The following is a 16,158-nucleotide window of genomic DNA, read 5'->3' on the forward strand; positions in this document are numbered from 1 at the left end:
GATACACAGAGAGGAGGAGAGACAGAGAGGAAGATCTTCTGTCCGATGATTCATTCCCCAAGTGACCACAACAGCTGATGCTGCACCAGTCCGAAGCCAGGAGCCAGGAACCTCCTCCGGATCTCCCACGCGGTGCAGGGTCCCAAGGCTTTGGGACGTCTTCTTCTGCTTTCCCAGGGCACAGTCAGGGAGCTGGATGGGAAGTGGAGCAGCCGAAACAGGAACCAGTGTCCATATCTGATCCTGGCATCCCAGTGGATGCAAGGTGGAGATTCAGCCACTAAGCTATTGTGCCTGGCCCTATTTGGCTATTCTTGTCTGAGATAAGGTAATACCACTATTGCCAAACTCTGCTTGTTCATGACAACACACTGGGATAAACAGAGAAGGTTATTCCGAACTGGAGGGTGCAGTTTTGTTTTCTCTGTAGTATCTATGCAAATCCATAACTGATTTCGGCACACTAGTATGAAGTGTCATCTACAAAGAAAACTCATTTATTCGAAAGGCAGAGAGAGAAGCAGATATACATACCCCGTGATTCACACCCCAGACGTCTGCATCAGCTAGGGCTGGAGCAGGCTGAAGCCAGGAGCGGGAGTAACTTGAAGCTTCACCTTGTGCCACCCTAGGTGTGGATTGTCGGGAACCAGAGCCGCGGTTGTGCGATTACTCCAGCCCAGCCATGAATGTGGAATCCAGCCTTGTAACTGCTGTGTCAGATGTCCATTCCCATCCTGGAATAAAGAACTGTTTACATGTCCCTCCACAAAAGAAGTTTGTCTGCACTATTTGGCTACATACTAGCTTTTTTGGCTATTTGTAAAACTTTCTTTTATTTCTGACCTCTGGCAAGATCCATTCTCCCGTGATTTATCTGCCTCAAGGGTTTTAGCCTGTATTGACTTAGCATTCTAAATCTTTGGTTCTTGCCTTTTGTGATCAGTCTCTGCAGAGTTTGGGATCATTTGTTTCTAGCCTCTTAATATTTTGTGACCTTTCTGAAAACCTGGTTCACTACTAAGCACAAACCTGTACTGCATCAGTTTTATTCTGGAAATTTCATCATAAAATTATGATTCTCCCTCTTACAATCCCTCCATCAACATGTTCAGTGATTGCATTTTAGCTAGCTGTGTGGATTGCTGCTATCTTCAATTTGAAATAATATCCCTTCCATAGTAACATGTTTTTGTCTTTTGCTGCTTCAATCCCAATCTCAGTTTACTGAAATGATTTATTCAGCATTGTCCCTGTCTTACAGCACATTCATCTCCCCATCTTTTCACTACTGCTGGACAGAGAAGCTAACATGCTGTGCTGTGCTGCTCATCAACATATCCCTTAGTAAATGTGCCTAACAAAGAGTTGTCGTTTTTAAATTAAGGTTTATGCAACAACCTGGGCCTGCCGGAAAGGGAAAATAGCTTAAACAAAGGGATATTTTGTCCGTTATTCCACTTTTAAACAAGAGAATTAATCCAGTGTAGGTTTCAGTAGTGAATATTTCACCATACTGAAAGCGTTTGAGTTTCAAGATATTTTGATGCAGCTCTCATGTGCTTCAAACACAGAAAAATACGTTTGTCTTCCTTTAACTTCACTGTAGAAGTTGGCACGATACAGAACATGTTATCAGACTGCTTCTAAATACTTTTGGATGTTTGACTTTATAGACTAGTCCAGCATACAGTTTTACACCTTCGTGTTACTTATGCATTTAGTGTCAACACTAAATATATTCTTTCTTCTTGAGAAGTCAGTATCACAGAAAGATTGAACCAGGGTTTTTAACTTAGAGGTGGAGTATGTTCCAAACCATAAACAATCATAAAATTATATGTCCATTCAAATGTGTACAGTTTCATAAACAAAACTATATAACTTTTGGAAGAGTCTGGAAAAATTTTCAAAATGATTTTAAGTGCCATTGACCTAATCGAAGAAAAAAAGCAAAGAAAACTTTTTAATATCAGGCTAGACATGGTACAGTGCTGGATAAACTATTGATCAGTAAATTTTAAAGCTGAAGGCCTAATATATTTGAGAGACAGAGATGTAACTCCATGTATACTCACTCACCATCAGGGGCTAGAACTAAAACCTGATCTTGCCCCATCCCAGGGTCTGTGGAACCAAGAAGTGGAGCTGGGAATCAAGCTCAGGTCCTCCATCTGAGATGTAGGTGTTCTAAAGTGTGTCTTAGCTCTCAGGCCAAACATCTATTCCTAAAGTCACGTTGTTAAATTCTGTAGCAGTCAACTATTGCACACCAAAAGATGACCTTTTTCTTACAGAAAAAATCCATACTTAAAATGTATGTTAATTTGAGGAACTTGTTAATAGCATAGTACATTGTATAGTGTGATTGCTATAGCTTCTGTCTATTTCTGTAACATGAAAATGGTTCTGGTGTCAAAAATCAAGAACAGAAATTGGCGCTGACTGTTATAAAACATGAGTAGTTCTCGTTACCCTTAAAAGTGTTTATGAGCTATAAGAAGAACTGTATATATTGAAGGTGTGAAGCACAAAGCATTTCCAATACAAGTGGATTTTATTTGCAAACTTGCTTTGAGGGCTTAATTTGAATTTACGACTGCCAGAATTGTGAAATTATTTTTACACTTAAGAAAATTACCTTCATTCTAGTAATATCTGCTTCAATTATAGATCATTTTGAGTTTGCATAAGTTAGCAACATGATTACTATTTAATGATGCCATCATAAAATGTTTCAAAAATTACAGATCTCTTTGCATCAACAAATTAAGTGAAATATTAATAAATCAGTAGTGTTAATTGTGTTCTTATTATGTAATACCTTTCATAATGCAACCAGTTAGTTGATCCATGACTTGGAGTAGCCATGTCCCACATTGGAGTGCCGGGGATGGAGTCCTGCCTTGGTTTCTAATCTAGCTTCCTGGTTGTGGTTACCCTTGGAGCTGGTGGATGACAGCAGAAGTGCTTGTTTCCCATCACCTGTATAGAGTTTCTGGATGGGGTTACTGTCTCGTGGCTTTGGCCTGACTGTCCTGGCTATTATGGGCAGTTGCGTAGTGAACTACTCGTAGAGTTTCTCTCACATATCCTTAATTCCTTCTTTTAAATAATGTTAACAAATAATTTTTTAAACAAATGTTCAAATAAATATTCATGAGTTTTAAATTAACATAACAAGTTTTTATTTATTTAATGGCAGAGAGGTCGGTCAAGATCTTCCATCCAGTGGTTTACTCCCCAAGTGCCCACAAAGCTGAGGTTGGGCTAGACCAAAACCTTGAGCTTAGCTCAATTTGGGTCTCCCAGATGAGTTGTAGGGAGCCAGGTATTTGAATCATCATCACCTTCTGACTGCCAGGAGTGTCTTAGCAAGAACCTTGAAACAGAATTCCAAGCCAGGCACTGCTATAGGTGGGCATGAGTGTTTCAAGCAGCATCTCGGATTCACTTTATTTTTTATGACAGGTTGATGTATAGGCTTGAAACGTGTTACAGAAAAAATGTTAACTTCTGAAACAGGTAAGGTAGCAAAGAAAAACTAACTTCTTTCTGTTTTTGTTTTTGTTTCAACCATGCAGCAGACATAATTTCTACGGTAGAGTTTAATCATTCTGGAGAGTTACTAGCAACAGGAGATAAAGGTGGTAGAGTCGTCATCTTTCAACAGGAGCAGGAGGTATGTGTTCAAAGTTTAATATCAAAATCTTTCAGTTTTGGAGTTTCTGTTACATTGGAGAATCTCATCAGAGGATGTGACAAATTTTAGAACAAGTTTCTGTTTATTAATAGGATATCAAGTATTTTGATAACTGTCTCAGCTTTGTGTGGGTGCATGATGTATACATGTTGTATGTGGTGTTTACATTATAAGACATAACACTTTAATTCTGAAATTACTTGGTTGGAGAAGGGGGTGGGAAGTAGTAGAATAATCTGAGATTTTAACCAGTTTTTAGCTCTTGGTTATGATTTTTCTCTTAAAATTCCATAAAGTAAATGTTACTTTCCTCCTCTCAGTGCTTGGCCAGCTCAGTTATTTTGATGTCAGTTCATACTAACAATGGTGTTACTGTTGGCTTTAAAAAAATATATTTAAGTGACAGTTGCATGTGATTTAGTTTTAATTGCAGTGCTAGATTTTAAATTGAGTTTATTGGAAATTGCTTCCTTTTTCCTTGAAGACTTCCTCATTACAGAAGCTATTAAAATAGATTTTTGTTTGTTTCATTTTACCTACAGTTTAGGCACACTCCTAAATCTAATTAACAAGATGTCTCACTAAAACTTCAGGCTAAACATAATTTGTCACAACGAGTTTTCCTGTTAGTCTCTCCTTCCATTTGCAGATAAAATTTTTAAATTTGTTTTGAAGTATCCTGCCTCCAGCTCTCTGTAATACACTCAAAAGGAAGTGAAAATGATGTGGATAAATTGCAGGATTTTACAAATAGACTTTTAGATCAAGCACAGAGTTAGCTTTTAAAGGATTGTGAATTCCTTAAATAAGCAAAGAATATAGTAATAATACTACTACTTTGCACTTCTATAGCGCCTTTGACCTGAGGATCTCAAAGTGCTTTACAAATACTAATGAATTAATCCTCACAACACCCCAGTGAGGTAGGTAATTCAATTTTAAAAGAAATTAATAGTGTTTGGTTAGACAATGCACCAACACTAAATACGTCTCATATTTTTTGGTCAGAAGAAAATTTGAAATAAAAACTCAAGCTTTGTTTGACAGAGTGGTCTCATGGGACGGGGGGAGGATGGTGTATCCGTTTTCTGTTCTTTTCAAACAGCTAAAAAAACTTCACTGTAAAGATTGTTGGCGGGGTGAATAGGTGGGGGTAGTTAGAGACAGAGAGGGAGAGAGAATACGCCCTCATCTGCTGGTTTGCTCCCCAGATACCCATAAATCAAGAACTGTTCTCTTAGTCCTATCTCCATTGTGGGTGACAGGAACCCAATTGCATTTCCCATAGTCTGTGTTTTCAGGAAGCTGGGATTAGGAGCTTAAGCCAGAATTTGGGGTATGAGCATTTTAACTGGTATCTTAGCAGTACACTTAAAGGCCTATGCCAACTGTAAGAATGTCCTTCCAGGGCCCGGGGCAATGGCCTAGTGGCTAAAGTCCTCGCTTTGAATGCGCGGGGATCCATTGTGGGATTCTAATCCCGACAGCCCCACTTCCCATCCAGCTCCCTGCTTGTGGCCTGGGAAAGCAGGCGAGGATGGTCCAAGGCCTTGGATCACTGCACCCTTCTGGGAGACCTGAAGGAGATTCCTGGCTCCTGGCTTCGGATTGGCGCAGCACCGACCATTGAGGTCACTTGGGGAGTAAATAAGTCTTTAAAAAAAAAAGAATGTCCTTCAATTTCATCACAGTTTCCCTTTTTATACAAATGAGAAAGACATGATATCACTTTATTACTTAGCGATAAAACTAACAACTAGTATACAAAACATGATATGTGTCTTTTCAGTATTCTTTGCTGCCCTTCCTAAAGTATCCAAAATATTAATATTAGATTTGCTACTTAAAGCAGGCCTTCACTTAGACGTTCTCTGTCCTTAAATAAACCTTTTTCTTAGTGGCTTTCCATACTTGGCTTTGTTTTAAAAATAGGTATGTGGGGGGAAAACTTTCTAGAGTTAATTTTGCTGACTCTGTTTACTCTTTAAGAAAATTCACAAGTTGAATAGTCATGGGGGTTTCAAGGAGTCTTCATTTTTAATGAGCTCATTGTGTCATTTTAAACTAAGTTGTCAAAAGCTAATTTGGAAACAACTTTGACAATGAAGTCATTATCACCTTCTATTGGTGGTAGTTTAACTAAAGTAAAAATTAGACAGAATGGTGAATATAAGAAATTATATAAATGCTGTAATACGATTCAAGAGATGCAGTAATTTAGTCTTTTCCTAGAGATGTTATTGTGTTAATGTGAAATTAAATGTCTAACATGTAAGTCAGAGAAATTAAGACATTTCACTTTTATTAGAAAATAGGGATTCACCACTTGTTAACAAGTATTTTGTATGATTTTTCTGACATTATATCATGCAAATATTTCAAATACATGTTCTTGTAAGAAGAAGCAAGCAGAGTTACTGTTTTTCTGAAAAAGGCCATTGGTAGGAAAATTAGGACTTTTTCATGTGTCTGTAAACCTTATTGAAAATTTTCACAGAAATTGGTTACCTAGAATCTTGGATTAGTGTAAAAATCAGTATATTTTATTAAAGTGACCTTGGAAGAACAATGGTTGTCCTTTTCTCCCTGAAACTTAATCTTTGTAATATCACATTGCTGTATTGCACTGATTAATTTTCCACATTTGTAAGCCATTTTTTGGGAGAGCTTCTAGATGCAGTGTAATCTTCAGTGTCTGTCACTGATTATAAATGTAGGTGCTTTGTACTTAGACATATCCTTATTTCAGTACCTATCCTATTTGGGTATGATGTTACACACTTATGTGAATGTTACTGTTTTAAAAATGAAGTGTAACTTAGAAATATTCTTTCCCTAAGTTAAATTTTAAGGTAAATCCCAGAAAATTTTGTAACAAATTTATGTTGCTTAGTTTAGTAGCAAAGCTCTGTGTGTGATTAAGACTTGGTCACTATTGTTCAGTCCAGCTAATCCTATATTCCGGTGTATACTGCTGAATATCCAATTATTATTTCTTATTCTCTGATAATTATGCCAGTCTTTGGAAAATTCCATGGCATTTGATCAATATTAGCTTTGTCCTTTTTCCTGATGGTAAGGTTCTTCACTAAACTTGTCTGGAGACTTCTCTAACCTTTTAACCTCTTTCCTTCCGTTTCTCAGCTGTGTTTAAAGAGAGATAAACTATCTCTTGGTCACTCTCCAACTGTGTGCATTGGCTAGGGCTGGACCAAATTAAGGATAGGAACCGGAAATTTGACATGTGTGGCCAAGACCTAACCATTGAAGCAGTCACTGCTGCCTCCCAGAGTCCCTTTTACCAGGAAGGTAGAATCAGGAAGGATGCTGCTGTTGAACTCAGACTCATCAGTATGGAACATGGGCGTCTTAACTAGCATCTTTAATGCTAGGCCTTTGGCCCACCCAGTCTTTGCATTGATCTTACTAATTAAAGAAGATAAATTTCATACAGTAGCAGCAGAGATTTTAAAAGTCTTTGTCTTTGAGATTGTTTAACATTCCTTTCCAAGGCATTTGTTAAAACTCTTTCAGAAATGCCAAAGCATGTTATGTCATCCTCTTGGATATCTGCCTGTCACCAAGCAAAACGTAGAGAAATGAATGGTCATCTAGAGGTTCTTGATTCAGTTTGAATTTATTTCAGATTGATCATTGATTAGCATTTTTAGCTTCTATTTTTTTAAAAATAAATTTATTACCTCATTTGAGAAACAGAGAGATCTTTCTCCTTGTTCAACCCCAAATTGCTGCAATGGCCAGGTCTGGGCCATCCCAGACTCAGGAGCCAGGAACACTAGCTGGGTGTCCCACATGGGTAACAGGGCCCAGTTACATGGGACATCATCTCCTGCGTTCCATTAACAGAAAGTTAGGTTGGAATCAGGGATGCCAGTACTCAGAGTCAGCATTCTGTTTTAAGAATGCTGCAGATGGGCCCGGCGCAGTGGCCTAGCAGCTAAAATCCTTGCCTCAAATGCGCCAGGTCCCATATGGGTGCCAGTTCTAATCCCAGCAGGTCCACTTCCCATCCAGCTCCGTGCTTGTGGCCTGGGAAAGCAGTCGAGGACGGCCCAGGGCCTTGGGACCCTGCACCCGCGTGGGAGACCTGGAGGAAGTTCCTGGTTCCTGGCTTTGGATCGGCGCAGCACCGGCCATTGTGGTCACTTGGTCACCAGACGGAAGATCTTCCTGTCTGTCTCTCCTCCTCTCTGTATATCTGACTTTGCGATAAAAATAAATAAATCTTTTTAAAAAAGAGTGCTGTAGTTGCAACTGATGCCTTAACCTTCTCTGACACAAAACAGATTCAGAGAAATTTTCTGTCCTCTGGTTTACTCCCCAACTGGCTCCAACGGCTGGAGCTGAGCTAGTCTGAACCCAGGAGCTTCTTCCCAGTCTCCCTTGTGGGTGCAGGGTCCCCAGGCTTTGGGCTATCCTGCTGGTGCTCCCAGGCCACAGGCAGGAGATGGAGCAGCTGGGACACGAACCGGCACCCATTTGGGATCCCAGCGCATTCAGGGTGAGGATTTAGCCACTGAGCCATTGCACTGGACCTAATAAGTGTTTCTTTAACCAACATGGTTGTATAGTTGTTCTGTTACACAGAATCTGATGTAGAAGCATGGCATAGAAAACTGCTGAGACATGTAGATTGAATTTTTTATACCAAAACTTATAATTCTGTTTTCCAAGAACTTGATAAGTTTTTTCCATAATAAGTTACCTCACATACTTGTTAATGAAAATAGTAATGCAATTATTTTGGATAATTCTGACTAGCTGTTGGAGTAGGTGGTGATGTACTTCAGCTTCTGCGGTTTTTGTTTATGTGTGTATTGAATTGAAATAATCAGTAGTTGAAGTAGCTGATTTCCAATTTGCCTGCAGATTCCCTGACTCACCTGGTGAGTTGCAAAGGACAGATAAGGAGAAAGGGAGAAAAGAGATTGTTCTTTATTTCTCTCTGTGTTCTTTCTAGAATGATGTGAGGACTCTTCAGAATGCTGGAAACTTTCTCAAATGTCCTTCCTGCTTGCTTTTTGATCTTTAATGTAGTATTTCTAGACAGTCTTTACTACAAAAGATGCATAATTGTTTCTACAGAGGAGTTAACTTAGTTTAATGATGTTTAATGAAGGAGTGAAACGTTCTTTTTGAGTAATATGGGAGCATTCACTTAAACTTGTAAGAATAGCAAGCAAATGTTAGAGAGGAATGGTTGTGGAAGTCTAGGCTGTTAGAGAATGTGAATGATGAGTCTTGATTTTAACATTTAATTTGAAAGACAGAGTTAAAGAGAGAGACATCTTCCATCCTCTGGTTTACTCCTCAAATGGCTGCAATGGCTGGAGCTAGACTGATTGGAAGCTGGAAACTTTTTCCAGGTGTCACACATAGGTTCCCAAGGTCTTGGACCATATTTTGCTGCTTTCCAAGGCATATTGGTGTCAGAAGTAGAACATCAGAGATACAAACCAGTACCCCTGTGGCACACCAGTACTGCAGGCAGAGGATTAGCTTGCCATGACATCTTGCCCCAATCCTCAGACTTGTAATAGTAGCTATTAATCTCTTTACATTCGGGCAAAAATTGGTAAGAGATTGTACAGAAAGTTGAAAGACCTGGGTCCTAGTGCTGGCATTTCCTCATGAATTTATCTAGCCATCTGTTCTTGTCGGGCTTTTCAGGGTCATCATGTCATCAATCACCTATTAATCTGTTGAGGTTTCCAGTTCATTGGAGTTTCTTATTTTCTAGGAGTAAAATATCATTAAAGTACCTCTGTTGGTTGCTGAACATACCAGGTATTAGGCAAAACAGGATGATGTTGTTTTTGTTGTTGTTTTCATAGTTACAAGGGGTGCATGATCATATAGGTCTCTAATTAGGGTGGGAAAGGTTCAGGTAAGGAGAAATGTGGGGAGGACAAGTGTTTGAATTTTTTTTTCCACCTTTGTCCACAGAAAGGGAAGAGGGAGGGGCCATCCTTGCTGCCCCTGGGGGTGGGGGACAGTCTTTTTTTTGCTGATGCCTTAGACCCCGTTGTGGAGAAGAGCATTCTGAGAGTGTTACTTTTGTGGCTTTGATAGTTCTGAGACATCGTCAGCTTTGCTGCACCAGGGTTGAGATGTTTGCAAGGTCTTGTTGGCTGACCAAACCCATCTTAGTGCATCTACAGGCCCATACCCTTGCTGCAAAGCTTAGCCTGGAGAGTGGTCCAGCGTATTCTGCTTGCAATCCTCTGATTAGGCATTCAGTGCCCTCTGCTGGCCTAGATAAGCTGGCTGTCTTGTTTCCCACGTGCATCTGGGCATGTTGTCCGCACAGGCATCAGCAACTGAGGAGGCCCAGTCTCAACATGCATACTATGGGGTTGGACTACGTATCTTGTGATTTTCTCTGTGGCCAGGTTTTGAGTCCAGCAGTCTAGCTGGGAGTTCCCCCAAGAAATCTCACTTGGTGACAGATTGGACTTTTGTGTACTAGCCAGTGAGGGTCAGGTCTGGTCCCCCAACCAAACCATCCAGTGCTCTTAACTGTGGATGCAGTTACGATTCAGTTCCATTTCTAGCCCCGTCTTGCACATGAACCGATGTGTGCTGCAGCCCAGCCCAGCTCAGCCCACCATAGACTCAGTCCTCACAGTACACTAACGGGTGCTGTGCCCTAGTTGGGACTTCCCCCAATAATCCCTACCAGTCCTGCCCACAGCCCTGATTTTCAAGTGTTCCAGCGTGTGCAGTGGCTTAGGTGAACCTAACCCTCCTCTGAACCCAGCCCACGTATGCTATCAGGTGATATGCCTGGTCCATCCAGACCTGCCCCCAGCCCTGGCTCTTAACGCTTAACAGCAGGAACTGGGACCTGGCAGAGCAGTTGCCCAACTTGCCTTACCAGGCCCACTTCAACTCCAGATCTCATGCGTGTTGGTGGGTACTGCAGCCCAGCCCATCCTCCTCCCATCTCTACCTCCCATGAGTGTCAGGTGAGTTTTGTGGTCCAGCTTGGCTCAGCCCACCACTATCTAAGCTTTAGCACAAGCCAGCACATACTGCAATCCCACAGATGTGAGTCCAAATCTCCCCTATGGAATCTGCCTTCAGAACTGATTCTCTCATGTTGCAGTGGGCGCCATGGCCTAACCTGACATGACCAGCCCCCTTCCCTTACACTCATGGGTAGATACTACCACCTAGCCCAGCCCAGCCCAGTCTAGCCAGGCATGCCCTCCTCCTCCCAACCCCAGATTTTCGTGTGCACCATCGGGCAGCGGATATTGCTACACAGCCCAGCCTGGGTCTCCCACATGGGCACATGCCTTGGCCTGACCCATGCATGCCCTCTGGTTTCCCTCGTTTAAACCATACCACCTCAGCTCCCTCGCCTAGCCACAAGGCCCAATGTGTGTAAGCCCCAGAAGTCCCTTCTCATCTGTCAAACATGTCCTCAGAAGCTCCTACTCCAACATGTCCCCAGACCCCTTTTCTGGGAATCCCCACCACACAGCAGAGCGAGATGCCTAGGAGCCAGGGTTGTGTGTCTTGGCTTGACAACTATGTTGGCACACAAATAGTTAACACAAATTTGATTTTAACCAGCTCAGAGTGCCCACCAGATAGCTATTGGCTTCTTTTCTCCCAGCAGTATAACACTTGCCTAGATATACGGCAACCTAGGCGGTTGCTGATAGCTGGAGAACTTAGTGGTGAGAGAGAGCTCTTCATGCACTAGTTGACTTCACAAATGGCCACAGTAGCCAGACCTAGACTGGGCCGAAGTCAGGAGCCAATCTGAGGCCTCCTGTGTGGGTGGGTGGGCCATGCTCTGCTGCTTTCTCAGGTAGGTATTTTACAGGGAAATGGAGAAGCCAGGACATGAACTAGTGCATAAGCTATACCAGCATCCCAGGTGGCAACTTAACCCACTAACACCACAGTGCTGGCCCTTGAGATGTCTTCAGCTGTTTTTGTTTGTTTGTTTGTTTGTTTTGTTAAGGCCAGCAATCAAACCTGTGGTAACCTAGTGGCTAGAGTTCTCCCCTTGCTTGTGCCGGGATCCCATATGGGCACTGGTTCTAATCCCAGCGGCCCAGCTTCCCATCCAGCTCCCTGCTTGTGGCCTGGGAAAGCAGTCAAGGATGGACCAGGGCGTTGGGATGCTGCACCCGCGTGGGAGACCCGGAAGAAGCTCCTGGCTCCTGACTTCAGATAGACTCAGCTCTGGCCATTGGGGCCACCTGGGGAGTGAATCAGCAGTTGGAATTTCTGAAGATCTTCCTCTGTCTCTCCTTCTCTCTGTATATCTGACTTTCCAATAAAAATAAAAATAAATCTTTTCTTAAAAAGACCTGTAAAGTATATTTCCACATATTAAAGGAAATTGTCCTCAGTTTTTCTTTTCATTCTCTTCTCGCCTTACTAAACAAAATATTTATTACTACTACTAATTTTTTCCTCTTAATTAAAAACTCTCCATGCTCATTGAAGAAAATATGGGTAAAGAAGTAAAGGAAACACTTATAACCCCATCAAAAAAGCCAATGAGAATGTTTTTACATTTAGGGTTATGGGTTTTTTTCTCAGATACTATATGATGAATGTCTTTTCATTCATTAAAATAGTCTGCATCACCATCCTTAATGATTACTTGATACTCTACTACAGAGTTATATACTTAAGCTTATTTAATATAGTCTCTCATTTATCTTTTGCCTCATTTTGGCTTTTGATCATATTCTTAATACCTATGTATAAGTAAAGTGGCTAGATCAAAAGAACATTTTTAGGGTTTTTTTCTTTAAAGATTTTTTAATTTTTATTACAAAGTCAGATATATAGGGAGAGAAGGAGAGATGGAGAGGAAGATCTTCCATCTGATGCTTCACTCCCTGAGTGACCACAATGGCGGGTGCGCGCCGATCCAAAGCCAGGAACCAGGAACTACCTCCAGGCCTCCACATGGGTTCAGGGTGCCAAAGCTTTGGGCCGTCGTCGACTGCTTTCCCAGGCCACAAGCAGGGAGCTGGATGGGAAGTGGAGCTGCTGGGATTAGAACCGGCGCCCATATGGGATCCCAGCGTGTTCAAGGCAAGGGCTTTAGCCACTAGGCCACCGAGCCAGGCCCCATTTTTAGGGTTTTAAATTTATATTGCTGTGTATCTTCCAGGAATTTTTAACAATTCATAGCTCAACCAAAAATCTTGTGACTATGTGTTTCTTTTAGTTAGTTACTGATATTTTCTCCTTTAACATATAGAAAGAAGGAGACGGACATTGTAGTGCAGCTGGTTAAGCCTAGGAATCAAACCATTCTGTGTTACTTTTTCAATAACTGTTCTGTCGCTCCAAGGAAAAAATGAGTTCTCTAGGCATATGGGCAATCCAGGATAGTTGTATTACAGTAGGAGCCTTAGGGGCAGAGAGAGAGACAAAATGGGAAAAATCGTTTTGCTTCTTAATTAGACAATAAGTATTACCATTGGAAATCTAGAACCAGAGAGAAATAGTTTCTTATGAATCCAAATCAGATTGAAATTCCGGTTTGAAAGAAAGAAGTTTGGAGACCTTTTTGCTCCTAACCAAAGTGGAAAAAACATTGGAATCTGGGAAAGGCAGTACTTTCTGTTTGTTCCTTTTTTTTTTTTTTTTTTTTTTTAAGGAAAAAAATATGATGGTTGTGGTGATTTTAATTTTTTAAAAATTAAGCATATGTCCCTTTACGAATTTGCATGCCATGCTTATGCAGGCCTCATGCTAATCTTCTCTGTGTGGTTCAAATTTCAGAATATGTAGTGCTGCAGAATGAAAGAGGCAGTATTTTTATGTGGTGCGTGGTGTGTGTGTGTGTGTGTGTGTGTGTGTGTGTGTGTGACATGCACACACTTTGAGGGGCTTCCTTTTCTTAACACCATGCAAAATTTGTAGTAAATAAACATACTTCCTATATAATCTTACCCCTTATTCTGTAGCATGGTTTACAGCCAAGATTCTTAGTAGATAATAGAAGAGCGTTGACATTTTAGATTTTTATAGCAGTGTAAATTACTAACATTCATTATAATTTATACATCCCCTTTAAATTTTATTGCACACAGAAGAATGTTACTTGATTTGACTTTCTGATTATTTCAACCTACTACTTAAACCAGATTATCTGTCCACTATAATGTAGTTTGGTGGTTAAGAAATTGTGATTGACATTGTAAATTACATATTGTTTGGTACATAATAGGCACTCCAAGTGAGTCCTAACTGAGTAAATGTAAGTTGATAAATTCTTTTTTTTTGTTTGTTTGTTTTTTTTACTTTTTCATTTTTATTATATTTTTGACAATTTTTACATAGTTAATTAGGGTAAAAAGGTTCAAGGGCTATAGGAAAGTGAGTAAGACTAAAAATTCCATATTGTTTTCTTCATGTATCTGAGGTAAAGGGGGATATTGAGGGAGAAGCCCCACCCAGTTTCCCACCTATCCCAGGTCCCGGATGTGGGGCATGCTCTGAGAGACTTGCTTAAGTGGTTTTGATAGTTCACCAGTTCTTAATCGCTGCCAATCTCGCCACTCCAAGCACGATGAGGTCGTTGAAGAATCCACTGATTGACATAGTCCATCATAGAGTCTCCATTTGCACAGTATTTTGCTGCCAACATATAGCTGAAGTAGTTGAATCTGTCTTTGCTTGGTTAGGGTTCTGAGTCCAGCATTTCAATTGGGGAGATCCCCAAAGAAACTTTGTCTGAGGTGTTCCCAGACAAATACTTTTTTTTTTCTTTCTTTTTTTTTTTAATCTATTTTATTGTATTGTTGTTGACAATCTTTACATAGTTAATTACAGTTAAAGGAAAAAGAAGAAAAAAAAGAAAAAAAGGTTCAAGGGGATAGGGAAGTGGGTAATGCTATTATGTCAATATTGTTTCCATCATGTATCTGAGGTAAAGGGAGATATTGAGGGAGAAGCCCCACCCGGTTTTCCACCCACCCCAAGTCCCGGATGTGGGGCATGCTCTGAGATATGTGCTCAAGTGGTGTTAATAGTTCTTCAGTTATGAATCGCTGCCAGTTTCGCTCGATGAGGTCGTCCACTGATTAATATGGTCCATCATAAAGTCTCCGTTTGCCCCATATTTCGCTGCCAACATATAGCTGAGATGAATGATTGTCCTGTTCTGTCTTCTGTCTTTTCTTGGTTAGGGTTCTGAGTCCAGCAGTTCGATTGGGGAGATCTCCAAAGATACTTTGAGGTATTCCCAGATTAGTTTCTTGTATGTTCTAGCAAGCACAGGTCCCGGCACAGTCCATCACCCCGATCAGCTGGTGGTTGCAATTGCTGTGTTGGTTCTGTTTTCGGTCCCAAGTTGCACTGGAACCAATGGGTGTTGCAGTCCAGTCTGGTTCGGCCCTTACATCAACCAGTGGGAGCTGCAGCCTAGTCGGGGCGACCCACAATAACCCCCACCAGGCCCGCCCCCTACTCTGGTTTGCCAGTATGTGTAGCAGAAGACCAGTTTGTCCCCCATCCCATTTGGCTCTTGTACTTGTCACTGGGTATTAAAGCTTAGTTCTGTCTAACCAACTCAACCATCCAGCCCTCACAGATGTTGTTGAGTGCCTCTCTATCTAGCCATCCCAGCCCCCATCCTAGTTTTCATGCCCTCCCACGGGAATAGTGACCCAAGAAGAGAGAACCCACTTTTTCCCTCCCGGGTCTCTCTGTCCCGGTTTATGCACTCTTTAGGGGTCCTGTGATTTGACTCGACAGAATTAGTCCCCAGTGCCAGCTTCTGCCAGCTGATGCTGCGGCCCTGATCTAGTTCACATGCAGCGCACAGGTGTTGTAGCCTTGCTTAGTCGGGTCTGTCTCTATCCCAGCCCACGCTCTCCAGTGGGAGTAGCTGTCTGGCGAGGGGACCAGCCCCTTAATCCCCCCGCCAGCTCTGCCCCTTCCTTCCTGGATCTCACGTGTGCTGGATGGGTGCTGCATGCATATCCAGTATAGGCAACCACGCCTGGCATTCCATAATGTGTACTGGTTTTGTCGCAACCAAACCTGGCCCATCCCACACTCTGTTCTGGTGATCGGATTTGCCAGTGGATGACATGAACTGATTCAGCCTGGTCTGCTCCTGACCCATGCCGAATGTATGGCAGTGGGAAACTTTCCATGGCCTATTCTGGGCTGTTTGCCATCATGCTTCTTGCACTTACCTGCAGGGACTGTGTCCTGCCAGAGGAGTTGCCCAGGCTCCTCCATCAGAACCTCTCCCAATGCCAGATTTTGCGCTTGCCAGGGGGTTCTTGAGCCAGCCCTACTCGGTTCACCTCCTGTCCTAGCAGGAACAGTGGCTTTTCCTGGCTGGCTTTCACCCCATTCTGGTTCTTGTTGTTGGATGTTTCAGCCCAGCCATGGCTCGTCCATACCCACATACAGCTCACACGTGGCTCAGTAGGGGA

The 16,158-nt window shown here is 41.8% G+C and overlaps 1 protein-coding gene and 1 non-coding gene across 3 annotated transcripts in view; one reads left to right on the forward strand and one right to left on the reverse strand.

The window, feature by feature from the left end:
- Positions 1-16,158, forward strand: part of PPP2R2A (protein phosphatase 2 regulatory subunit Balpha) — an 83,120-nt gene that overhangs the window by 49,202 nt on the left and 17,760 nt on the right. For both annotated transcript variants that reach the window (XM_058670039.1, XM_058670040.1), the window contains one exon: positions 3,585-3,682. In XM_058670039.1, the coding sequence (XP_058526022.1) occupies positions 3,585-3,682 (98 nt within the window). The remainder of the gene's footprint in view (positions 1-3,584; positions 3,683-16,158) is intronic.
- LOC118760057 (U6 spliceosomal RNA) lies at positions 13,402-13,504 on the reverse strand. Its single transcript, XR_004996551.2, has one exon. It is a non-coding gene; the product is annotated as a U6 spliceosomal RNA (small nuclear RNA).

This window comes from Ochotona princeps, chromosome 11 (assembly GCF_030435755.1).
Source record: "Ochotona princeps isolate mOchPri1 chromosome 11, mOchPri1.hap1, whole genome shotgun sequence".
Classification (NCBI taxonomy): Eukaryota; Metazoa; Chordata; class Mammalia; order Lagomorpha; family Ochotonidae; genus Ochotona; species Ochotona princeps.